This window comes from Pagrus pagrus (genome assembly GCF_965226575.1).
Source record: "Pagrus pagrus genome assembly, chromosome: 14".
In the NCBI taxonomy this organism is placed as follows: Eukaryota; Metazoa; Chordata; class Actinopteri; order Spariformes; family Sparidae; genus Pagrus; species Pagrus pagrus.
The window spans coordinates 6,205,693-6,232,911 of NC_140198.1; the positions used below are offsets into that span (position 1 = coordinate 6,205,693).

Genomic DNA, 27,219 nt, shown 5'->3' on the forward strand with positions numbered 1-27,219 from the left:
TTAAAGTACCTGGATCACAGTGCATGTGGGTCTTGGGTTTACAAAATTGTCAAAACACAATAAATTACTTGACCGAAAATCATTAAAGTTATGGATACGTTTTTCACATGACCTTGATAAAATACATCATTACGCACCTTTGTTTGTCCTCTTTGGTGTTACCATCCATCATCCTGTCAAAATCACAGCACATTTTCCAAATAGTTCTGAAATGGACAGATTTAAGTGAGAAAAGACAAAGTATTAGTATTCCACAGCAAATACAGAAAAACTTAAAACACTACACTCCTACACTCCATAAAATATATGTTAGCATAATCCATATTTGCATACTCAATCATACCCAATATGTGTGTCCTTGACCCACATATAGGACATTTTTGACCCTGAGGGGCCAAAGAATGAACAATGAAGTAGGTCAATAGGCTCACTCCCACACACATTGTGTGTTCTTGTAAACCAGATGGCCAATTTGGTGTGAGCCAAAGGAAAATTAAGCACGACACATTTTGTCCCCCATCTGATTGAATACAATCACACTGCGATGTGCAGAATAAACACCCTGCGGCCTCCTGCGGTGCACAGTCAGCATCATGAGCAGCACTTTGATTGAACATGTAACCCACATGCACATGGTTCACAGTGAATCGTGGGAGGAAACACTTTTGTCAGAGTAGCACTACAGCTGTCATTGTGTAATATACATTATTTTGTGGGTACCCACTTTTCTTCATGTCTTGTATAACTTTACTTAATGTAGCCAGTGATCAATTTCCAAAAGTGTCTTTTGCCTGAATTTGTTGCGACAATCAAAGACTTTTCTATCCAAACACAGAAAGAATTAGCTGTAGCACTAAATACAAAATTGAAAATGACTTTAACTAGCACAATTAATAATGAGTCATTCACACAGATGGGTGGCAGATGAAGGGCACAAACCAACATTCAGTATGTTGGTGAGGCGTTAACCCACCATGACCCACAGCTAGTCGCCAGAATAAAATGCTGGCTTCGTATGTTTGTTCTGCAAACCACGGATATGTTACGTTTGTGCTTTTGATACGTATCATAACATTTACACGATACATGTCATATCGCATTCAGATGTAAATGAGTTGACACTCATGTCGGCAGGAGGATGGGATGGTGGTGGTCGTGACATCGAGGTGAGATGTCTGTTTTCGCTTCACCGTTCGAGACGGTGTTTCAACAAGCGCTGCACCACTGGGTATGTCAAACAACATGTGGAGACATTTTCCAGGTATTTTTTGACAAGATGTAATGATAATTTGCAGCCTGACTGGATGTTTTGAACAACATGTCAGGACAATTTCCAGCATGTTAGTGCTGACAGAACCTGGTATTTAAACCCAAAACGCAATCTTTTCCTAACCCTAACCAAATGTTTTTTGATCTTAAGCCTAACCAGACCATTAGCACAGCCTTGTCACAATATAAAACTGAAAACATGTATCTGTGGTTTGCAGAAATGTATCTTTTGCCAACATTTGTCCTGCTGATTGGGTTGGTAGTTGTGCTTTAGTGTTTATTTCATTATATTTGTTCTTTTATCTGTTCAATTATGTATTCTGTACATTTTGTTTTTCTCATGATGGTGTAAATGCTCGTTCAAAGCCGTCTCCACACTGCCAAGAATATAATTGAGGTGATGAGTGACTGGATCACTTGATTAAAATATAATTAAATTTAACGGTCTTCGCCTCAAGAAAGTGAAATTTAAAGATTTGAAGTCTAAAAGAAATCACAGCCAGAAAAATCTTTATAGTCATGCCGTGATGATTAAACCCCCAGATTCCCAGTAATAATACAAAGGACATGACCCTGCACAGTTATAGCGGAGCTGGAGCCTGTCACGTGTTTAAAAATCTGTGACGAGGATGGATTGTTTGCTTTCTAATGCACCGAAGCTGCGAAGAAAAAGAAGTTGGTCCTGTATTTGCTGCAGATGCACTTTTGAGCAGGTACGACACTGAAGAGTTGGAGAACAAGGAGCTGCAGGGGGATAACAAAAGCTGGAAAATACTCACATTGTTCACACAGAAAGGCCCCCACTGTGACAGGTTTAAAATATCACATCGCTGCTTGTGTTGTCTCGTGGAAAAGCTTTTCTTTCCAACGTCCGGTTTATTGCCTTTGTTTCCATCTTTTCAGCACGACACAGAGTAAAAAAGGCTTCTAAAGCCTCCATTTTCCTCAGCTGCCATTGTTACTTTCACTGCAGCCATTGTTGGTGAGCGCTGGTCACTGCTATTTCCAGTTTCCCCTGGTAACCATTTCCCTTTGAAATCATCCTGCGCCCCCACACTGAGCTGAGGCGTAAACAAGCAAATAAAACAAAGCTGCAGTTTGTATACACACATTTGTAACAAAGGCTTTAAATAAATACAAATTATGCTTCACGGTCTCTCCACCATTACGGGGCTTATACCTGTGTTCACCCTGCAGATGAGGCACAGAGTACACAATCAGGACAGAAAGAAAACAGAGAGCACAAGAGCGTGACAATTAAACAAAACTGAAACAAGTTCATTCTGCAATTAATCTGCAATAAAAGAGAGAGAACAGGAACACATACGACCTCTCACAGCACTCAGACTGCTGAAAGTTGGTGTTGATTGACAGATTATCATTAATATTGATGGCCTACTTCAGTGGGGGTTTTTTTGGGAGAGAAAAACAGTACAGTTCAAAGTAATTAACACAAAAATAGACTTCCATAAGCTATAAAGTTACATAACTTTTATCCAGCTTTTTTTTTTTTTTTTTTTGCTGAATCAGGATTTCCAGCAGCAAAAGTTTCATGGCCCCGGGGCTAGGGCTTGATTTTTATTCACAGAACAGTTTTTCTCCTTCACACACAAGCCACAAGCCACAAGCATGATGTAACCACACAATCCAAAATACAGGGACATAATACATCTTAAAAAAGTTAATATTTCATATTTAAAGTTTAAATTAATCGTTTTTTTCCCCATTAATTAGTACCAAATTATTCTTTCCAGGAAACATTCTTGGAAATTATGAGGAAATCACAGACCTGTAAAATAAAAAGTCCACTAAAAGGTGAATATGCTCAGCAAATTTAATGGCAATCTACCTTTTTACACCATGAGATATCTTGTTTGGACAGTTGTGATTTTGTCTTGAGGGTGAAATTGTTGGAAAGCTCATAGAGTCTCCGAATTTGAAAGGATTCATCCTCGGGGGAAACATAAATGTGGTCAGTGAATCTCACGACAATCTGCCCATTAGGATGTGATATTTCTTGCACAAGTGGATTCTTTGTCCTGAGGACAGGTCAGGAAAGGTCAGCGGGTCTCCAGAAACCTCATGATTTATGCTTTACCAAAGCAAATTTAATGGCAGTGTTGGCAGTATTTGCTGAATTATCTCGCTCTGGACTAAGGTACCGGACCGACAGATCGGCCAGCTGTCTGCCCACGAACGTCAGTGTTGGACAATCCTGCAAAACCCTAAATCACATTCAGAGACAATTTCACTTTATATCCAGTGCCAACGTTTTTAAAATACAGAATGGTTGTTGACTTGGTTGAGGTTCATGTTCAGTGATCAATAAAAAAGCAAACATTAAATGCAGGTTTGTGACGATAAGCAAACTCTGGTCTCTCCTGTGTGAAAGTTAGACGACCTCCACACCATTATTTTCAGCCTCGCTACCCAAAGGAAACTTCCTGCATTGCACTGAATGTTGGTACTGGATGTAAATGATGGGATGCAGATTTGTTCAACAAGGATGTAATTCACAGGGTTTCCTGGGTTCACCTGTCGTTATCTTTTAAGGCTAACTGCTAACGATGACACATTCAGCAGCAAATTAAAAAACATAAGCAAAAAACTAGTCTGACTAAACTAAAAGTCTGTTAAATTACAAAATTATAGCTACAGCTACAGCTACAGCACCAAATGTCCCCCATAACTAAAACACCAACAGACACTAAATCCAACAAAACCGTACAAACATAAAGCTGGCAGCTGCAACACACTATAAAACCACAGTGGACAATGCAACCATCGGGGCCACTGCTGTGTCACGGCTGTCTGCGGTGCACAGGCGGGGTCACAAAACAGTGCTGCACCACTGGACCAATAGCTCAGCAGCATAACAATAAACCGAGCTGAAACAAAGGGGGTTCAGTTGTAATAAATGTCAAGCGTAACAACTTCTTTCAGCGAAGAATATACAGAATAAAGTGGCTGACTTACTGAGAAAAACAAATCAAGCCCACTATTATCTGTCAGATGATCGATGAGGATAAAAAGCTATAAACACACAGTTTTGATCAGCACTCAAAGAGGAAACCTTGTACCCTGAGGCCGACCCCTTGATTTTTAAAACGCTGCAGCCGTGAACACAGCGAACAGTTAACACCTTTGGGAGCAACTACACGCTCGACTTTTTTATGTGATTGGATGATTGAATGCGTTAAGGTTAATAGTGTTAGCGCCTGCACTTGGAGTTGTCAGTCAAGTGGCAGGGGGCCAGTTTCAAGGGGCCAAATCTTGACCCTCTGTAACATACCTTCAAATGCATAAACAAGAAACAGTATCTCGCATTAGTATGTGAGGAGTTAAAAGGTCTGTCACCAGGCCCGTTGAAGACGTTGCTTACATTTTGTAAATTCTAATTTTAAGTGCAGGTTTTTCAGCTCGTGAGAACCTCTCAGAAAAGTGCAGTTAGGCTCTTATTTCTCGTCTGCGGAGCTGTAAACAGCTGAAAGGGCTGCTGTGTTAATGTGGCAGAGGAGGGGGAGGTTAAAGCTGCCTTATCAGAGCTGCCTGAAGGCTCCAGCTCTTCAATTCAATCCCTGTTTTTTTTTTTTTTTTCTTCGTCTTCTTTTGAATTAAATTTCACAAGGATTACTGAACACATGTAAACCGTCAAGAGCTGCATCATTAAAGCTGCCCTGTTTATTGTTGGAGAGGAACGTTCATAAAAGGGTTTGAGCTATATGTGTTAGAGGAGGAGTTGGCTGATGGTGCGACACACCCTTCACATTTATGAATCTGAGAAAAAGTCCTCTGGGGTTTACATGTTTTTCAAATGTTAAACCTGCATTAAATGATGTTGAATTATGATCTCACTGTAAATCAACTTCCAAATCTGTAACCTGAGCAATTTTTTGTCTCTTTTGGCTCATAATTTTGTATATTTCCTCCTGCTATAGACTGTACGATGGAGCCAGCGCTCTCTTGAGGTTACACTTTAGGAACCACCATTTCCATCTGGGTATTAATTGGTATTTATCTTATCTGGAAAATGACATATTTCACCGGCCTTTGGATTTTCACTTTGTATTAATTTAGATTGCTTGTTATCTCAAGTCTGCCTGCATTGCGATTGGATCTCAGTATGTTAATTGGGTAGGCGAGGCTAGTGGACACACCAAGTCTAGGCCAGTTGTACTATAATAAAGGCAATAAGTGGAGAAGCTTGCGAGCTTTAATGCTAACTTGGTCGTATGAACCTCCTCTTGTACGTCAAATGGCATTTTATTTGTGTTTTAAGTGTTTGCTGGGTGTTAGTGATTTCCCTGCTGTGTTCTTATGCTCCCCACCAGCCTGCTTTTCCATCCACACCTGTCCTGCATCTGTTTTCATTAGCCCTTCCCTGTTTCTAGTGTTTTCCACTCATTACCCTTACCTGTGTTTCTCCGCCTCACTCCACCTGCACCTCATCCCCTCATTAGTTTATTTTGTATTTAAGTCGTGTCTGTTGTTCAGTCTTGGTTGGGTCATCTGTTGTGTTTCCCTGTTCCTGCTATGTTTTCCTATTCCTGCTGTTGATCCTGAATGAACTTCATCCATTAATACTTCTGCCTGCCGTCTCGTGCATTTTCGTTCAACTTCAGCAGTTCCTCAAATGGCCACTTCAGGCTTTTAAAGTGAGTCAATCCTCATAGACCTCCATATAAAAATGGCCAACGTTACAGCAGAAATAGACAAATGTAACCATCCAAAAAACTGTTTGGGTTTCTATAGTTTACTTCCCTGCTAATAACTGTATGGGGACTGTATCTGTGCACATTTTTGTATTAGTCGGGAGTTAGGCAGAGGCAGCTGGAGCCACTACACTGAGCTTTGTGATGTCTCTTCAGAAACCTATGGTCAAAGTCATGGAGTCGTCACAAAAACTGTCCATGTCCATGTTTTTGCCTTCTATGGTTTCGGTTTATGCCTAGAGGCATGATGGCATCAAACCTAGCAACCTCACCATAGTGACAAACTCCAGGACTCACAGTCACTGCACCTGGCTGATGATCGCCAAGAAAATAATTGCACACATCACAAATCATCATTTTTACATGCATGTTTGCGCACAGATCAAACAAATGTGTTACAGCATTTTGAACAAAATCTTGCTGGTTTTTTCCCTCTGCTTCCAGTACTTTATGCTAAACTAGGCTAACCACATCCTGACTCCAGAGAAGAGAGTGATAGCCTACCATTATCTCATCTCTCTCTTGATAAGAGAGCAAATATATTTATTTTCCAAAATGTTGAGCTATTCCTCAAACATGGAGTGTAAATATTAATGCAGGACTGAATAATTTATATTATAGATGAGATACAGGCTAAAGAAGATCTCCAACATGCTGCAGCACAGTACACACAAAAGTGGTTACAGTCTCTCCATTATGTGAGTATGAAATAGATGGCGCAGTCTTAGACGTCTTGTTAATGTAATCAGAGAAGAACGAATGTGAAGCTCGCTGTCTGCTGGTGATTAAGAGCTGCACCGACCAAATTTTGATTCGCTACATTTGGGAACAATTGGCCACCTGGGTCCCTCGGACTGCTTCAGTATTGTGTCTATATGGAGGCCTGGCTCCGCCCCGTCCCTCCCTCCCTCTGTGCCCTCAACGAGACACTGATGTGTCTGAGCTGAGGTGTGCCAGAGTGATTCATTAGTTCATTAAGGCGTCTTGTGGCCATGGTAACAATCTTTCCATGGGGTCAATGGTAACGTGACAGTCCCCTTCAGGGCAAAAAACCCTGTCACAGGATCTGAGCAATCGCAGGAGGTACAATCAGTTAACCCTCCCCCAAAACATCCAGAGGTCCCATAACCCATTTATGCCCTCTGCCTTACAAAAACACACACTAATGTGCACATACACACACCTCAGCAACACACATCGCTCCAGCTATAATCTAATCAGAAATTCTGGGTAGTATATCTAATGATTCTTGTTCCAGTAAGCCTCCAGGACAGAAAATTTCACAACTGCTGACGGGAGGTGAAGGCGCATGGTTTTTCTTTTTTGTACTCTCCGTGATAGATTCTGACTGTACGCTCAGTTTATTATTTATTCTGTTTATTCACTGTGGGTGGGTGCTGTAAAAGGACTCTAATATGTTAGCTGAAGTGAAAAACCGATGAGTAAAGCCCAAATATAGTTTCAGTAAATCCTTTGCCTATGCTCATTTTAGTATCTCCACCAAAGAGGTTATTTTTCGCTCATGTCCGTGTATGTGTTGGTCAGTTGTTTTGTAACAAAAGATACTTAACTGATTTCCACAAAACTTGGATTCGGATAAAGAGATGGATCCAGGAGTTTTTTCTCTCTTTCTTTAACATTGCGAGACGGAGCACTACATTTTTGTAATTTTTAGGGAATAATGCATAGATCTTGATGGAAAAAAAGGCATATTAAGGTGGCTGGTGTCTATTAGTAAGTAGAATTGGGTGTGGATCCTACAAAAAGTCTATTACTCTTCCACAACACAATGGAGTTAATGATCCATCATCATTGTTTTGTTGTCCTGCAGGTTCACTGTAACAGATCTGACGAGCTTAACTTATGGTTAAGCGGTTAGAGTGTTGATGCAACAAAGACATGTCCCACTATTATCATGAAGATTAATTTATTTATAAGTATTCTTACCAATAAATTAACCCCTGGCTGAGTACCAAGACTTGGTGGCATTTAACCCGTTCATGCTGGGAGAGACTCATGTGTGAATATGAAACACTGGATTTAAGAAATTAAGTGTGATGATAATGGAGCAAATGAAGCACAAACGCTCTATCAAGAGAAACTATGAAGAGGATGCAAACCTGAAACAAAATAAAACAAATATGGAGCCTGGCAAATATTTTGGGGTGAATGTCTTTTATGATGGTTTGTTACAAGTTAATCATTTACTTCAAACTGATTTGATTGAATGCCAAGAAATGTTGCCAAATGATTGCCTTTACTCCTTTGACACTGATTGTTGCTGTTGTCATTGCTTCAGCTCTTATGTACACACATATATAATGCAGTACAAATAAACAGCGAATATGCAAAGAAATACAAATACCATCACAGCCTTTTTGAAGTCTAACTCATGGTATGCAGTCACTGCAAAATAATGTACAGCTTCAGTGGGGTTAAAATACATTTCCCTCTTGTGCCACATCAATTTTCCAGCAGTGAAAATAAAATTACTTTAGAAATACGTTCTCCAAATGGAAAATAGAATTAACGTGACCTGACAAGAAGAAGCAGATGTAATCTAGTCACAAGTGAAACCAGCAGCCTTCAACACATGAGGGTTAAGTCAGAACAACGATGAACCATCACATCTTGAGTGAGTCTTTTCTCTCAGCTACAACCACCGCTGCAGTAAACATAAACAACATGGCAATATGCTGTATAATTAAAGGACGAGACTGGCAGATTTTTATCGCTGTTCTCTTCTACTGTCTCGGGCCAAACTTTTAAAGTCCTCCAGGGTGATTCAATGTGTTAATGCGAGATGAGCTTTGCTTGCACAATTTGGAAATGTGGCCTCAGCAAAAATATTTAGGAGCTGAGTTTAATCAAAACGTCTCATTTGCCCTCTTCATGCTGCCGTCAGAGCGATAAGGATGCAGCAGGAACACTTTTACACTCTTTGGACTGCAGTTTGTGTCAAGTGTATGAATGTAAAACTGGCCCAGTAACTGCTTTGTAAAATGTCCTTGTACTCCTGCAGGGCATGGAGGACATCTCTTTTGTAATGATAGTCTCTAATAATATTCTTCTGGTTTACCTGGAGAGGCAGCTCGATTCACAAGATCACATGATCATGGGATCTCACTAATCCAGCTTGGTACGGACCAGTCAGTGTACTTACAGACGGGGTTTAAGTGTGACAACAAGCAAGAGAAGCGCCTGTTAGTTTGAAAACAATGGTGGCTCCTCAAGAAGTTAGTGTAGATTACAAGATAGCATCAGTTTTTCTCAGAGCTGGTGAGTATATCTTGATAGAAGCGTCACTGAAGTTTTTTCTTGGTAAAAAAGATGTTTCTCTCTTCTCAGGACTGGCTTTGGTAAGAATTTGATTTACGGACGGGCTCCGCTGGCACGAGTCTCCTACTGTTGATCTGACTGGTTGAAATTAGCCCATGATAGACATTAATCGACATATGTTTTATCCAAACAGCTGCCAAGTACTTTTTAAATGAGCCTTCCCTTTTCCAAACAGTTTCTAACAACGCCTTTCCAGATGGTTCTGCTCTAAAATCTTAGCAGTTAACATTTCTGCAAATTACCATTTGTACGTGTCATGAAAGGTCTCATACACCATTCATTACATGTTTGTCACTTGATTGTTATATCTGGTGGTGGAGTTACAGGAGAGAAGGCTGCCAAGCCAGTGACCACTGTTCAAGACTGTGTTTCAACATTATAAAGTGTGAAAACAATTGAGAGACCACAGCGTTTCAACATTTGTAAGTTTGACACGACTGGATATCTTTAAGGAGACCTCAGGACAATTTCCAGCCTTGTTTGTGGCAACCTTAGCATAGTAATCAGTAACTGTATCAGATCAAATTCATATAGTAACCCTCCCAACCCTGATTCTGGCAATTGGGTTGGGTGCATCCGGTTAACTTTTGGGGCGGGGATTGTTTTAGTTGCAGTACTACAGTTGGCCACTGGGACAAACTGGCAGCAGTCTGAAAGTCAAGGAGCTCCGACCTCAGTCTGGAACAATGCATCGTTTTTATGTCCACTGCTATTTTCAGGCAGAATTCCCGCTTATGCCATAAAAATAATTACAGAAACACACAAGAATCTGTGCAGTGATGTCGTTTCTGGCAGAGCGATCCTCCTGTTCCCATTAGCGGGCTTGTTAGTGTGATTGCTGCAATTTTCTTAAAGACGTTACAGACACGAATCCCTTTTTCCTTGGTCAGAGTAAACAAGTTATTAAAATCCCTTTCTTAAATTGGGGAGCGTGCCCTTGAAGCCCCCCGGCACTTCTCGGTGAATGGCGTCCTTTCTTGCATTCCCACCCCTTCTTCCTCTGACAGAGTCTGTTCAAACCATCGGTCCTTGACTTCGTCTGGCACCCCTGTGGTGAAACACTCTGCCCCCAATCTGTGTGAGCAGAGCAGCCAGTGTGTGGGCTCACTCCGGGCTGCAGAGACAGGGATGATGATGGTGATGATGAAGAACTTGGGCCCAATATCCTGACTACTTCAAAGATTCCTTTATGCCAGTGGATGATTACCACTATGTCGGCCTTCACAAGAGCACAACTTTGATTTCATTTCTACTTTGAACTGTTCAAAGACACTAAAATCAAACTGTGTAGTATTCATCCAACATGCTGCACTGCTCTGAAGAGCGCACAGAGAGGCTGGCTAGATGTTACTCTGATTTACACCGCAGCAGTGGTCGTAAGAGAGAGAACAAAAGCCATTTTGACCTCGGCATTGTTTCAAGATATGAAATGATGGTAATAATGTTAAAGACGCACTCAATTCTACACATAATGGTCAGGCAGGAAGAGTGTAATAAATACACACTACCAAACCGTGTAATGGCAAATGCAGGATCCACTGGTTTTACAGCTCGATCTGTTAAACCAGGGGTGTCCCTACTTTTACCCTCGCACGGCCAAACACTAGAAAACTTAATGGTGAGCCACGAGCCAAAGGCAAATACATATTGTACTGTTTTATGGTTAAGATGCAAAAATGGTACCTGGATCACAAATTCTCAAGTTTTACAGACTCCCTGCACTTCAACTGTCACTCCTGCCGTGCTCATATTAAGACCAAAATAACTGAATAATTGCAATTTAACCTCACAAAAAATAAAACAGCATAAACATTAACACAAACATTTTAAATTTCTCTATCTGAAAACATCTGACAGTTATAAGTTATAGTAAATACACTTAAGTTAAGGTAAGTACACTTTAAAAGCATATTTTATCCGTATCTTTGGGTACTTTAGCACAAAAATAGCACACTAGTGTTAAAATACACTCACAGAAGTACAATTTTGCAAATAAAAAAAGTATACTACAGAATCTTTCATGTCTTACCAATATATTAGTAAAACTGGAAATATGAAAAAAGTACACTGAGGCCTTTTCTTAAAGCATTTCAGTGATTAAATACTAAACTTGTTATCTTGGTATGCAATATTTAAAGTTACAATAATACAAACACTCCTTGAGCAGCTGCTTTGTCAGAAATCGCAACTAGTCAGCCAAACAAACTCAAAGTATCTTAATAAAATGTGTCAGTATCTGGCCTTTTTCTATCATTCACCGGCAGTAAAAAGGAGTTGATTTCCTCGCTGGGGAGTTTGAAGTGTAGAGGTGTGCGTCGCCTGCAGCTCATCAGTGAGCAGCTCACTGTGCCGTCTTGCTCCATTACTCCCTGCAGGACTTTTTAACTGATCTGCTGTCAGGAAATGCCGGAAACGAGCTCGTCTTGCTTTGTAGATGGATTTTTTTGATGAACGATCGCTGTCAGCTCTGAGGTTGGTGGCAAATTCATTGAGGTTCCAGGACACAATGAAACATAAAAACAACAATGAAAACGACTTTACAGTGAGGTAATCACTGAATGGAAATACTTTTACTGTGATTAGTGTCAATGACAGTTTGATTTTAATCTAAATAATAATTGAATAATAAAAGTCTTTCAAGTTCTTCTTGTTTTAAAAGATTCCTAATGACGTGATTCAGTTCTTACCTTGTGTGTACGAGCTGGAAGCAAAATGAATATAAGCACCATTTGCTTTTCTTTCAGTGATGAGATGATGCAGTTATAACAAGAATGTAATGGACTTCAAAGCTGATTAGCGGACCGTGGCTCGTACATGTACATGACATGTGGTCAGGAGAGTCACATTACATCACAGTGACATGAGGCCGACGCTCATCTTGTTTGTGTCTCATGCAACTACATTTTATCATCTCGAACAAATAGCAAGAATGAGAGCGCTCGTGTTCAAGGAGGATTTGGAGAAACTCATTCGAGCCTTCGTCTCCAACACGGTGGTAATATTGTTCTGATGTACAACAAAAAGACTGTCAGACAACTTCTGCTCATTCAGAAAGCTGCTGCCAGAGATCTTACGAGAACCAGTTGCCTTTTAAAAATTAAAACGCTTCAGCTGCTTCATAAATCATTCAACATTCTTGGGCCAAACTTTTTTTTTGATGATCTTATTGAAGAATTAAGGGGCCCGCAGATTTTAAGGAGGCAGTCGGCTGGAAGAACAAATGGAGTCATAATGAATCTACATACGATGCTGTGCACTGATGGAAACACCGTCCTGATGATCTCAAATACTTGAACCACAGCCGCTTCTTCTCCTGCGCCTTTGATTGATTGACTTCTACACTTTTAACTTACAATTACTGCACTTTATATACTGTAACTGCATTTTGGAAAATCCCCCCTAACAGGTGAATACAGCTGAATCTCTGCATTTCTTTCTTCTTCTTTTTTTGGCCTTTTCATGGCTTTATTGGATAGGACAGCTTGAAGCATGAAGGAATGAGGTGACATGCAGTAAAGGACCACAGGTCATACAGCCTCTGTACATGGAGGGCACACTCTACCATCCCTGAGAGTTATATAAAGTAAAAATATATTTAAATAACTTCAAATGTAGATTTCATCTTGTTTTGGGAAATTTTCCTTCAAGTAAACTGTGAGGAAAGTGAACATCATCTCCACTGACCCGTCTCCTCTCATGTCTGATTACATGTGCGTGTTTTAATTCAGTCTGACCATTAAATCTTCACTGTGACGCCTTTTTGCTTTCAAGCCATGACAGCACCAGAGATGGCTGGAATAAAGAGAAAGAAGAAGCAAGAGGGGTGTGTGGGGTTTTGACAAAGAGGCACAGCTGAATTAAAAATACAGTAGGATTTGTCAGAGGGGAATCATCTTTTATTTCTTCCTCTCCTCCTCTCCATTACGGGGGAAAAGAAGGATTTCAGATGGGGTTTGGGATTGCTGCCCACTTCAAAGACTTTTTCACACGAGCTTCTGACTTTTATTTCCACTCTGGCAGAAAACAGAGCTCGTTTCCAGAGGCCGGTGATATTTGTGTGGCCCCTTCATGTCTGCGAGCCAAGAATTAAAGAGACAAATATAGATTTTTACTGCAATATCGCAGCACCCCCGGACACTTTAACTCCAATAATGTTTCTAACTTTAGTGCTACATGTAGCGTTTTCAAAACCCTGTGTGAGGAGTATTTACTTCCATTACCGAGTATGGAATGAACACTATTTACCGTCCTTGCCAAATTATTCTAAAGAGCATGAAAAATGTTTTTTTATCCGACTGAAAAAGTGCGGTCAAAGTTGAGGTATGAGATCGCATGGTTTGTCAGGGCGTCTGCACAGAGCGGGGGTGTGATCTCGAGGGTGTAGCATGAACCTCCGGCATGCTACGCTCTTGAAGCTCCTCGCTAATGGCAGGTGAAGAAGAAGAGAAGTGGCTGACCGTGCCATCTGTCACGGATGTTGCACATGCCTGTCCACACCCTACACCCGGGACAACAGCAGAGTTAGCAGAGGAATAACTGGGAAGGCCTCTGAGTGCAGGGAGAAGCAAAAGAAACAAAACAGAAGCTGAGCAATGAGCCAAGATTTAGGAGCAGCAAATCCTCCTTCAGAGAGATGTTGATGTAAAGACAGCTTTAGTGCGGCAGCGGTACGGCAGAGGGAGGAGACCGCTGACCAAAAGTGTTCCCAAGCTTTTACCAAGTGGTTCCTTTTTTGACCAAAGTTCCCTAAAATAATGAAGTTTATTTTAAAACGAACTAAACAAAATCTGCTCAACAGACTGTTAAAATAAAAAAATTTAATCTGTGCCAGGTTTTGCTCATCAGATATTACCAGCTGCAGAGAATACTTCCGGCTGACATGGAAAAAGCCAGTGGATAGAGAGCTACTGGTATTAACAAAGGAGACAATGTGTGGGCGAAAAGTTGGAAAAACCCGGTTTTAGAAGAAGCCTGGATAGAATCAGGTCTCATGAGAAAAGGGGCAGATAGATTTCATGTGAGAGATGGTTTCCTTCAGAGTTGAGAGAGAAGTTGGCTCAAATCCAAAGCAAATACTCCCTGATACGAGGTGCGAGATACACTTTTACACATGTGTGCAGCTGCTGCTGTCCTCTGCTCAGTATGAAGCTCAGGTTGATCTTGAGTCCAGAATGGCTCGTTGAGGTGTGATTCATACAGGTGGTTTTGCGAAGCTCTCAACACCCTGAAGTTCTCATAAGGGACCGACGATGTTTTTAAACCTTTCTCTGAGTACTTGCCGTTTCATTGTGAAATAACAGAAGCCTTCTGCACTTCAGGCTGCAAAAAAAATCCTTCAAATGAAAAACATTTGAGAAGGCCAAGGTTTTAAAGGAATAAAGGAACAAATCACCCAGATACTAAAAAATTATTCATTCATTTTCTGGAGCTTCACAGCAAAACAGAGTCACAGCATTCTCCTAAACATCTGAAGTAGTTGGGGATATCTAATCCAAGGCTCTGGAGACCCTGAGATCCAAAATGTACCTGACCTCATTTACACCCTCTTGTAAGTGCACACCCCGTCTGAAACTGTGGATTGAGGCTAAAAAAGACGTCTTCTCAAACCAGTTTGGACTCTCTGGGGCTTCTGGAGACGTGGAATACGCCACAGGAGCTGTATGGAACCAATTTTTGGTTTTTGGTTTTTCTTTTCATAACATTTTAAAAACAAGTCCAAATTTACTTCAGCTCTTTAGGGGAATGCTGTGAAGCTTCAGAAATGATAAGTACACTCTGAAACTTCACCAGGCTTTTTTCGTTGGCATGAAGTTGAGTAGTTAATGATTTAATTCTTATTTCTGGATGAACGGTTCCTTTAAGGCCATGTTTACCTGTGATTAGGGATCACAAGTAGAGATTGCTTCATTTTACAGGGTCACAAGCCACAAACGTGAGAAACCACCGGGTTTAAATAAATCCGAGAGAGCTTCTTTATCCCTACGCTACTCCAACACGACCACACCTGGCGAAAAAACTTCTTCACTGAGCATTTTCCAGTGACTCTGATCTGATATACTGTATAAATCCACATCAAGTCTATTACATTCAACATAGGAATGTTTTTAAACTCATCAATCGCTGCTGTCTTCAGTGTAACTTAACATTAAATTACGCTTATCTGAAGGTAAATCCAGCTCATCTTTTGTTAAAGATGAGCATGTTTGATAGCTCTCTCTGGTAAACCTATCGTAGGTTAAAATGTTCTGTAACCACGAGGTTTCCGTCTCCATGTCTAATACCTGTGCTGTGTCCACACAGCTGTGGGGCTCGTGTATGACGGGGGATGGACAGCTGGGTGACCGACTTCAGGAAGCTTTTCTGCTGCAGCTGTCAGACAAGGTGATTGTAGAGTCGGTGATGGAAACACCAGAAGTCGGCTCACTTTACCGGAGGAAGTCCAGTGTAAGTAACCTCTGCTTAATCCTTGTCCTGAAAGCTGCATCGCGCGCATCATGGGTGTTTATTTCAATCTATTTTAGTCCTAAAGTATTCTTGTCTTGAAAGATATGCTAATATAACTATTGACCTGGTTAGCTTTTAAAAAAGGAGAATATTAGTTAAAACACATAATTACTGGAGAAATTGCGGGGGCGAGCTAGAAACAGCTGGAAGGTGTTTATCACTGCTAGATGATCAAAATTGGTTGCTATGGTATGTTTGAATGGTGAACTTTAAGTAAAGTTTATTTACCAGTGAGTCTTGAGCTGCTTTTTACTTGCCTGCCATGTCCACAGATCTCAGGTCCAAAGGGAGATAGCTCCACAGAGCAGAGGCCACAACTTCAAAGGCACAGTCTCCTTTAGTTTTAAGCCGGGGGGAGGAACAACCAAAAATCCCTCGGTTGAAGATTAGAGGCTGACTGGTGATGTAGTGCTGCAGTAGCTCCCCGAGCAGGTGCCTGACAAACCATCCAGAGCTCATAAAGTCAGTCAAAAAGCCATCAGAACGTGTGTAGATGATCCTCATGTCGTTCCAAGAATATAATTAAAATTGTTATTAATTTATGCTGCAATGAAGCGAAGATTGCAAGACTTGATTTGTGTGAAGCCGATGCGGAAATGCCTTAAACCTGCATCCTTTTAACGGCCAGCAGGGGGCGACTCCCCTGGTTTCAAAGAGGAGTCCAGTTGTATGGAAGCCTATGAGAAAAAGACTATACTACTCGGTAAAGAGTTTCCTGATGAGCTTGTAGTCTCAATCACTAGTGTTCTTGATGTTCATTTTGTACATTATGGTCCCATTTAGAGTCAAATAGATAATAAAGCAGGGTGTTAGGGCGAGGCTGCATTGTGACTGACAAGTAGCTACCATAGCGTGTGAGGATATCCTCTCGAGCTCCGCCATCTAGTCCAAGTATTGTCACCTCTGGTGCAAAAAAGTCACATTTTCTTCACAAAGGACAGCTTAGCAGGTAATTTATCATGTTTTCTGCACTGAAAGGGAACCCCAGAAGCCACTGCAACACGTATCACACATTTTCTCCACTGGAAAGGCACCTTAGAGGGCATAACACCATGTTTTCTCCACTGGAGAGTCAACCTAGAAGGCACTGCATCATATTTTCTCCGCTGGAAGGGCACCCTAGAGGGCACTGTAACATGTTGTCAGCACTGGAAGGGCACGTTAGAGGACACTTTGCCATGTTTTCTCCACTTTACCGTGTTTTCTCTGCTGGAAAGTCCCCCTTGAGGTCAGTTTATTACGATTTCTCCACTAAAAAGGTACCTTAACATCATGTTTTCTCCACTTTATCATGTTTTCTCTGCTGGAAAGTTGCCCTAGCGGACACTTTATAACGTTTTCTCCACTAGAAGGGCACCCCAGAGGGCACTGTATCATGTTGTCAGCACTGGAAGGGCACGTTACGGGATACTTTACCATGTTTTCTCTGCTGGAAAGTCACCCTAGAGGTCACTTTGTGGTATAATCTCCAGCAGAGATGCACTGGAAAGGGCACGTTATCACATTTTCTTCACTTGAAGGGCACTTACTCACATTTTTCTTGTACATTGGGCCACCATAGACATCATTTTATCAAGCTTTACGTACCCAAGAGGCAGTTTTGCGGCTGTTTTTTTAACTCGGGGGCAGCAGAGGGAGCGATCCATTCCTTCTAACATTGCTCCTCGACACCGCAAAGCAGATAAACTCAAGTTTCAGTGCTTCCAAATTAAATTTCAAGCTCATGCATTTTTTTTTGTGTGTGTGTGGATGCATTTATTAGACTTAATGCAAATAAAGTGTTGCAGTTAAGCTCAAATCCAGCCGACAGGCCGTGTGACTCAGGCTAAAAGGTGTGCAGGCGTGATAAGGTGGGCTTATTATTGTGACCTTGAGGACTTTTTTCTACCCTGCGTGTGAATGAGGAGACGCAGTTTGTAGCAGCAGAAAACACTGATAAGCTGCTTCTACCGCACACACACACACACACACACACACACACACACATAAAGCCCCACAATAGGAGGAGGAGGACCCCGCCAGCCTGAGACGTTAATTGAGCTCCCTCCCCTCTCCTCCTCCCCTCTCCTCTCCTCCCCTCTCCTCTCCTCAGTCTCCTCCTGGACAACTTCTCGTCGACACACCACTTCAAGTCACATTATTTTGGACTGGATACGACAAGCAGCCCAGAAAGACATGGCTTTCCTGCACAGAGCATTTCTACCGCTCTTTCTTTACGCGTGTCTCCTCAACTGGAGCGGTGAGTAAAACTAAAAATGTTTAATCCGCTTCTTTTGTGCCTTTTTGTTTCCAAGTTTAAGGAGAAAGAGGAGACCGAGAACACAACGTGTGTGCGTCTGTCGGATGCTCCAACCAAACCTCTCTGACATGAGCAAGGTTTTTTTTTTATTCCTTAGTTCACTTAAATACAGTTTTTCTCGAATAAAAGTGTGTTTTTTGGTCGCTGTGATGAGCACATGTTGAATGGGTCGCACATTTTCAGCATCTTTTTTTTTTCGGTGGCGTCGTCGTTAAATTATTTAAAGCTGTAATTAATTACCGCGTAATTAACGGAGCAATTAAACCCACCAACACGCAGCAGTGCAGCGCGTAAAAGCACGGACACACACATGGCGTGTAAGGGTGTTTTTTTTTTGTGTGTTTCGTTTTACAGGCTTGTGTCATAAACTGTTGTGTGACACAGTCTGGGTAAGTTATTAAAAGGTTTTAAGGGTGAACATCTAAAGAACCACAGTGGTTAGAGGCAGTCCCAGAGCAGGACATGGTTAGTGTGTGAGTTTAGGTTATGTTGTTTTAAAAGCAGACTGTTAAAGCAGTGTGATGGAGGAGGCAGGGCAGAGCTGTGGGATACTGCATGACCAATGTGTGTGTGTGTGTGTCCCTTTCTCTTCTTTATCATTATGACTACCAGAGTTCATCTTAAGAGGCTGCAGCTACGATAAATTCCTTTTTTTAACTTGTTAATTATGAAATATGTCCAGTTTAGTTTCCCAGAGTGCGAGGTCACATCCTCAAATGTCTTGTTTTGTCAGATCTAGAGCCCAAAATCCAAAGGTATTCACTTTACGGTGATGTAAAACAGAGAAAAGCTGTAAATCTCGATTGATTTCCTGTTGGTGAACTAATTGAGGCGGTAGAGCGGTCATCCAGGAATGGGAGGGACGGTGGTTTGATTCCCAGCTCCTGCAGTAGACATGCTGTGACGTCTTCTTGGGCAGCAGTTATGATTGTCTGTTTTCAATGACTTTAAAACGAAGAAAAACTGTAAATCATGATTGATCTGCTGTTGGTGAACTAATTGGGCCGGCTGTGGTTCATAAGGATGAGCGGTTGATGACCAATCGGAGGGGTCGGTGGTTCAATTCCCAGTCCCTGCAGTCTACATGTCATGCAGTGTCCTCTGGCAAGATAGCAGTTAAGTTTCTCTGTTTTCAATGACCTAAAACAGAGAAAAACTGTACATCTTGATTGATTTCCTGTTAGTGTGCTAACTGTGGTGGCTGTGGCTCAGGAGGTAGAGCGGTCGTCCCCAAATGGACGGGTCAGTGGTTCTGTTCCCAGCTCCTACAGTCTACATGTTGTGACGTGTCCTCGGGCAAGATACCCCAACTGAACCCGATTCTGCTCCCGGTGGCTCTTTCATGAGTGGTTGTCGCTCCTGATGTGCAGGTGGCCGCCAGCGTCTGTCAATGGGTGAATGCTCACCCGTGCTGTTAAGTGCTTTAAGTGGTTGCTAAGACTTTAAGTGCGATACACAGTAAATACAGTTCGTTTACCATCATTTATCAGCTCTATATTTAGTATTAGCCCTAAAAAGCAGGTGCAGGACTGTAAGATTAGAAGTTCAGGCTACCATGTAACACTGACAGCCAACTAATAGTCAAATAACAGAGTCAGTTGCAATTACTTTGATATAAACAGTAGTTTAAATGGTTGAGGTAACATTCATTGGCTCCAGACAAGCAGTTGTGAATAATTGCTATTTTGTTATATCCTATTAAACTGAATACCTTTGGGTTCTTGACTCTTGGTTGGGCAAACAAAAACATTTGAGGAATTCACCCTGGACTACAGGAACTTGTAACGAGCAAATTTCTCTTTTTTCTGACCTTTTTATGTGGCCAACAATTCATGCGTATAATTGTAAGTTTCTGCCCCACAGTTAATGTTTGATAAGGGGTGAGAAAAAACTGCCTTTCAGACGGTGCTGACCTTGTCTCAGCTTCCTTGCAACAGTTTGATGGAATTAATCGACCAAAATCGGAAGAAGAGTCCAACTGATACACCGTATGGCCGATATTAGGCAGATAAATTGACTGTACAGCTTTGTACTCCCTCTGCTGCAACACTTAAGTATAGGGTTGGGAATCTCCAGACACCTCATGATTAGGGTTGTGTACATTTCACATTTGAACTGACACAGATGCCGGTAGGGGTACCCAAAAGTACCTTTTCCAATACTTTACTCTCTCTTTAAAACCAAAAATGTAATTTCAGTTCACAGGTACCGAAATACCTGGTAGTAGTAACTTAATTCAGTCGCCGATTCAGTACCCAACCCTACTCTTGATTCAATTCAACTAGTTGATCAAGAAGAGTAAAAGATGAGAATGGCGCTTCCAATGTGAATCTTTTCGTTGCCCCACCCCTCCCAAAAGGCGGCCGTCATGTTCCCTGGTGGATTACCTAACTCGAGCCTTACTGTACAGACTTAAACCTTCCTCCTTCTCCATGTTGCATCTCACAACAGGACAACACTCACTCCGTCTTGACCTTAAACCTCTTTTTCCCTTAAATCCCTGTTTTTTTAGTCCATCAGCCTTGTCTTAATTGGGTTACCTCTATTTAATCCTCATCTCCCCTTACCTCCTCTGGAGACGGGAGTAAAGCTGTCTGTTTTTGGATTAGGTCGTTGGTTAGCGATAGAGACCCCGTCCCTCTAAAGAGCCTCTAAACCAAGTTTCTGTCAAAACTGACCTTCTCCCTAATGGGCCCTGAAGAGCACTTACTCAAATACAATTTGTGGCTAAAAGCATTTCTCCTGCATGGAAATAAAGCCATCCTGACTATGAGAAAAGAAATCCAAACATGTAGCTCAGTTGATGGGACCTCTATTGATTTCACAGACCAGTGTTCATCAGTATGATGGTCATGTTGTGTTACAAGAATGAGCAAGTGGTCCGGGCAGTAAATCAGAGCAGCGGCGGGGCTTTTACGATGACATTTAGAGAAGAGAAAGTAGAGACGAGAACCATGCTTACTTTCTTTCATGCTATTATGTGTTATTTTTAACCAAACAAGGTTTTATCCTTCAGTGAATTTGGAGGCTCTGAGGGAAGCCAGGCTTTTTGTTGTGTAAAAGCAACTGAAGATGGAAGACAGGCTCCCCTTCTTTAATTAGATGTATAGGATGACAGTTGACATAACTCACACGAATGATTCAGTTAATATCTGGATACATCAGTCGCGATCCGATACGAGAAGGATACAGATAAATTTGAAATGGCAGGAAACACTGCGGTTCAAACCTAACTCGTTCATGAATCAAAGTAAGCTTTCTGACTTTTGAGTGAAGGGATGTTTTTACCACTTTGTTCAGTGAAGCTACAAAGAAACAACTCAGTTCTTCCTTGATGGAGAGCTTTCTAAAGTCATTTTAGGGTAATCTTGTCAGGGCTGTGCAGGAAGTCTTCCTTTTCATAGAAGTAAAACACAGTCGGAGGGCTTTAACTTTGAGTTGTCCTGGCCTGGAAGTTGTCCTATGACATTGTTAATTACTGCAGAATGTATTGAAGGTGATTAGTCAAGTTATTTAATGATTGATAGACAGAAAATGAGGACTAATAAGACCAAATCACCTCTTGTTTCAGCCTCTCAGATGTGAGAATTTCCTGTTTTTCTGATTTATTTCATCATATAACATCATCAGTTGAGAATCTTTGCACGGCTAGTGAAATAAAGCAAGCAATTTGAAGATGTGTGCTTGGACTCTGGATTGAATTTTAGAGACATCTTTTGCTGTTTTTTTGACATTCGAGTATTTGATTAGTGGAAATAATGATCAAATTAATCAACTAAGAGAATAAACTTTGGATGCAGGAGTCACATAAACACGTGACCACGCTGCCAAGTGGAGCTTCAGGTGAACCCGAAACTGGTTCAATGGATCAAGAGCTTTTCACAGGCGAGGCCACAACAGGTGCTTGTAAATGGTTTTAAACCCAGTGAGTTGATTTTAAACACAGACTGTCTTATCCCCTATTGTCTTCTCTGTTTACACGACAACATCTCCTGCAGCAGTAAAGGAACGACATGTTAAAAGTACGCAGATGACACAGTGTTGTCCTCCTGACTGGCACCAATGCTCCGTCTGAACGACCTGGTTTTGGGAAAGCTCCGAGCTCCATCATGCTAGCTAACCTCACAGTCTCCCCCAAATTGATACCAATTAATCACGTGTAAATGAAATTATTTGCTTTTCTTGATTGCGTTTATTTGTTTATTGCACATGTTCATATTGCGATGGCGATAAAATATGGTTTATCAGCTAACACAGTGTTTATATATGTGTCTTAAATGTAAATTATTTATTGTTAAGGAAAACTTTTGTTACTTCTGCGACAGATAACTCTTTTTAAATGTCATATTTGAAGTCTTACAGTGTGCTATGGCTGTGTGGTTAATATTCAACCTAAATGTTATTGGAAGCAATTCAGTTTATTATTATTTATTGTGATTTATATAGATTTATTGACATTCTCAAATACAATTAAGAATGATACATTAAATTAAATTAAATTAAATTACTCAAACAGCCACTCTTATAATTGGGATATTCAAATTGTTTTTGACCACAAGGTCAGACTGCATAAAGAAGAAAACCATCTCATTTCAATGTAAATAGTGCTGGATATGAAACCGCAACAATACGTTGTTGTACACAGTTGTTAACACCATCTAAAACCTGTCAATCTATCAATGTTTGGTCTGATTATTTGTCAGATTATCTTACTTCTTGTCTGGACGATTTATGAGCCTTCATTAATCATTCATTACCAGCCAAATAAGAAAATGTGAGTCAGTAGCGAGTAAAGAAGCACCAAAAACCAACTCATAAGGTATCCCGGTGAGTCAGTCTCCTCGTGTAAATAATGGCTGGTCTCCCTGACCTCTTCTTGATCCGTCTCTGTGGCTGAGTGCCTGAGAATGCCTCCAGTCCGCTGCTGCTGCTGCTGCTGCTGCTGGGCTTGTCTGAATGCAGCAGGAAGTGTGCAGCTGTTGGCTGCAGTTGTTCATGTGGGATTAGTGCATTTGCCTGAGTGATAGCCAGGCATGACAGCCATATAATCTAATGTATCGGCTCATTGTTTTCATTAAAGAGAGTGCGCTGTTTGATCCCCGTGGTATTATAATAGTGCGTGGCTGTATGGTTTTAAGCATATGTAAGTTAATTCAGCTAACATGAATGTCAGCTTGGTGAACAATCAAATACCTCACGTCCCGTTGAGTTAACTCTTTCACTGATTATTTAAGGTTGTGAGCTTTTCTGTACAGTCATTGAACAATATATGGATGTTGACACTTAGTTAATTTAAAGGAAATATGTGGTTATTAAAAGTATGTACTGCAACTATTCAATTAGTGGCCAACTAAAATGTATTGTCAACTGTTTTTATTGTCCATTAATCAGTTTGAGTAATTTTTTAAGAGAAAAAAGTCAAAATTCTTTGGTTGTAACTTCTTTAATGTGAATATTTTCTGGTCTCTTTACTCCTCTATGACATTAAACTGGATGTTTTTGGGTTGTGAGCAAATATCGACATTTGATGACGCCATCTTGGGCTTTGGAAAACACTGATCAACATGTTTTACCATTTTCTGACATTTTATACAGTAGAAAAAACTGCTAATTGATTAAATGATTAGTACAGTAATTGCGAATAATCCACAATGAAAATAAACGTTAGTTGCAACCCTAGCTTTAAATTTTCTGTTGAATAATGATGTGATCCAGTTGAAGTCGGAAGGCGAAATTTCAGGTCGACACTTCAAACTCAAAATCCAGATGAAGATGTCTGCTTCACAAATCAACAGCTATGAAAGCTGCAGAATATACAGTTTATTAGCGCGTCTGTCTTATTTATGTCTCATTAAATCAGTCGTACAAACAGTTCTGTCCAACTTCTGTCAGTGGTCATGTTGCTTCAGTGTTTTTATGCACAAAATACCCTGTTATGCATCATTAAGCAACTGGTATTGTAAACAATAGCTGACAAACTCACTAGAGCACTTGTTGTACAGTCAACTAAGGTCGTTCTGAGGTAAATGAGTTGCACTATAAGACGACCATCTTCCTTCTTACTCGCTTGCTTTCCCTTAAAATAACTGTAAAATGTTCGTGCTCGGGGTACCAGGAGCGGATATTGAAGCAGATTTGTTCAGGATGAATGTTTCCCACTTTGTTGAAAAAAGTAAATTAGGTGACATTGTATTTCCTTCATAGCAGGCAGACAGAGAGAGGGTAGATTGAAGGGTGCAACAACACAACAGGCCTGATTGCTTTTGTTATAAAACATCAAAAATTGATTTCTAAGAAAAAACTGAAGATTACGTCCTTAAATCTGTTCAAACTTGTCTGCCGAGCTGCTGCAAATTGACTGAAACTCATTTTGTTTGAGTTTAGTCTTGTTTTTTGGCGTTTGTTGTCTCAGTCTTCAGTTTAAAGCCTCTGCATGCTTTGAAGATCCAGGGCGTGTTTTAGAAAATCAAAGCTGGAGCTGTTCAGCTAGCAGGAGCCGAGCTGACATCCAGCCTTAAGCCTAAACTGAAGGGGTTTTTTCAGGAGCCTTGTCTTGCACGCCTGGTGTGTCTCTGCAGTCAGTGGATGCTGGATGTCTGAGTGGGATTTCATATCCAACAGCTGCCTCTGTAGTTTGATCCCTGGCCTTCTGGGAGGGAATTTCTCCTGTATTGACTACCTTTCTGGTGCTGAAGAGCTCTGCAAAACATCCCTGACTTGTGTGTTATTCAAAGCCCGTCATTCAACAGTGAAAAATCTATACGGTGAACAATCCACCCTGGAGAAGACAGTAGCTGTTTCGGAGCTTGTGACGGTTGTTTAAGCAAACTCAATCAAGAAGAGGAATGTAGGAAATTACTCATGAGAGGGGGGGAACATCCGTGTGCACTCAGGGGATGAAGAAGAGCGCTAACTTTCATCACACACTGGATCAGAAACAGGAACAATTTCTCCAGCACCACACTGAGGGGTTTTTTTTTGTATTTATTTTTAAAAACGTGTAAAAAAGGGCTGCAGGGTTCCACATCTGAGTTTTTTCCCCGTCGTGCTGGGAGAGTGCTGAGAGGGTCATTTCTTGAAAGCCTCTTTGAATCCCACGTATTGGATTTGGCTGCACTGCTTGCACCGGATTGATTATTTGTATACAGTATTGTAAGAGCAGTGTGATGAATGTAGACGTGTGTTTTTAGCAGTTGGATAGTGCATTTTTGCTACACAGCCAACACAGTCATCTACATGATTATTTACCTCGAGAGTGCACCTGTAACATCTGTCTATACTTAAATGGGCATTTCACAGCTTGTAATGTGGTCAACCAGTCGTCCCTTAAACTTAATTCTGACGGGGAAATCAGTGATTTCCTGTGCAGATGGCCACTCCATCAGTGTTTACATGTACCAGTATGCACAGTGGATTTACCCAGATGTTATGTTGCCCAGCATTTGATAGGCGTTAGCTTCAGTAAAAGTAGCAATGCAATTTGAAAATGCTCTGATTTCAAGTAGAAGTCCAAGATTTAACATTTTATTGAAGTAAAAGTATGTGAATGTTATCGGCAAAATGTAGAACGAACTTTAGCTTAATATATCAGTGGGTTATTCCTTCAGGGGCTAAATGTGCTCAGTCAGTGTAACAGTACAACATCATTGATTATACGACTGGACTTCTATATCTGGCGGATGCTGGAGCAGACAGGAAGTCAGACACGAAACAACAACATGACATCCGGTTAATTTTCAAAATAAAACACTCTGTGTTGATACCAGCACAAAAACCTCAAAAAAAGAGACAAATACGTGCTCTTCTTCTAATCCTTCGGTCGGGAACACTTCGTGTTGTTGTGTTTATAACACATACATATAACTACGGTCGTGCGTGATTATGTAATTATCGCAGGAATTCCTCAGTTTCGTAACTACAGCTGTTCGCTGGACCCTAACCCAAAAGCCTTACAGCTGCTAGATGACACGTTCTGGCAGATTTTAGGAGAGCTCTGAGTTACAGGCAAAATGGCAAGAAGTTTTAACATTGTTGATTTGCACACACTACCAAAATTGTAGTGACACAAATCTGGTTAAAAAAAGCTGGTTAAGTACTTAAGTAATTGTACTTTGTTACTTTGCATCACCAGGCAGTGCATCTGGAGTTTTGCCACAGTCACCATGTGGAATCTAAATCAGCCAAAGACGGGAACAGACACACAGAAACACACACGGCAGTTTGAGTTAACGTTATCTACACTAAAAGCATGCAACTAATTAATTACCAGAAGGCGAGTGTACGATGTGATCAATCAGTCACTGTCACCTCAGCAGAATCAGACGGATCATGATGTGTGTGTCGTCTCCTGGTCAATTTAGTGATGAGACGTCAGCGCATGTATGTGGTCTTTGTTGTGCGATGAAGCTCCTCTGTTCTTTTCCTCTGCTACGGACATACTTTTGCTTTCAGCCATGTGTGTTCCTGCTGTATTTAGTCATTAAATATATCAGTCAGTGTGTCACAATATTGTCAGTGATATGATATGACACATTTGCACATCATGCTGCTTCAAATGAAAGCAATACAATGAAAAAAGGGAAAGAAAAAAGCAATCTGGAGGCCAAGTGATCATGCATTTCAGTCTTTTCATATTTAGTTTGTTTCCATTGTTGTTGCAGTATCACCACGTGAACATGCTTTCTATATTGTCACTCATTATTTAGGCTAAAAATACCACATGCATACATATGTGCATGTATATTGAAGACAGACCTGTTTTCTTTCAAAATAAGACATTCATTAGGAGCATTTCAGTCTTTGGCAGATTCGGCCATTTGTCTCTAAACTCTGCACAGGCAAAATTGGCCATCTGTACATGACGTTTCTTCATATTTAGAAGGCCCATCTGTGGGACACATGGCACTCTCTTGGGCCATGATCCAAGTCTTGGCTGCGGTCCCATCAGTGCCAGAGGGAGAGACAAAAAAACCTCCAGTGTCGCCTCCATTGAGGAGCTTTTCCTTCCTTCTTTTCCCACTTCTCTCCCTCTTTGGTGTGCAAACAGAGCTTAAGCAGCAGCTGCACACACCTGACGCCCAATCCATCGGACAAGGC

At 41.1% G+C, this 27,219-nt stretch overlaps 1 protein-coding gene across 1 annotated transcript in view; it reads left to right on the forward strand.

Moving 5' to 3' along the window:
* Positions 1-17,877: 17,877 nt before the first annotated feature.
* Positions 17,878-27,219, forward strand: part of mcama (melanoma cell adhesion molecule a) — a 51,723-nt gene continuing 42,381 nt past the window's right edge. Inside the window, exon 1 of the mRNA XM_084373146.1 lies at positions 17,878-18,063. Coding sequence (XP_084229272.1) covers positions 18,000-18,063 — 64 coding nt within the window. The 5' untranslated portion in view covers positions 17,878-17,999. The remainder of the gene's footprint in view (positions 18,064-27,219) is intronic.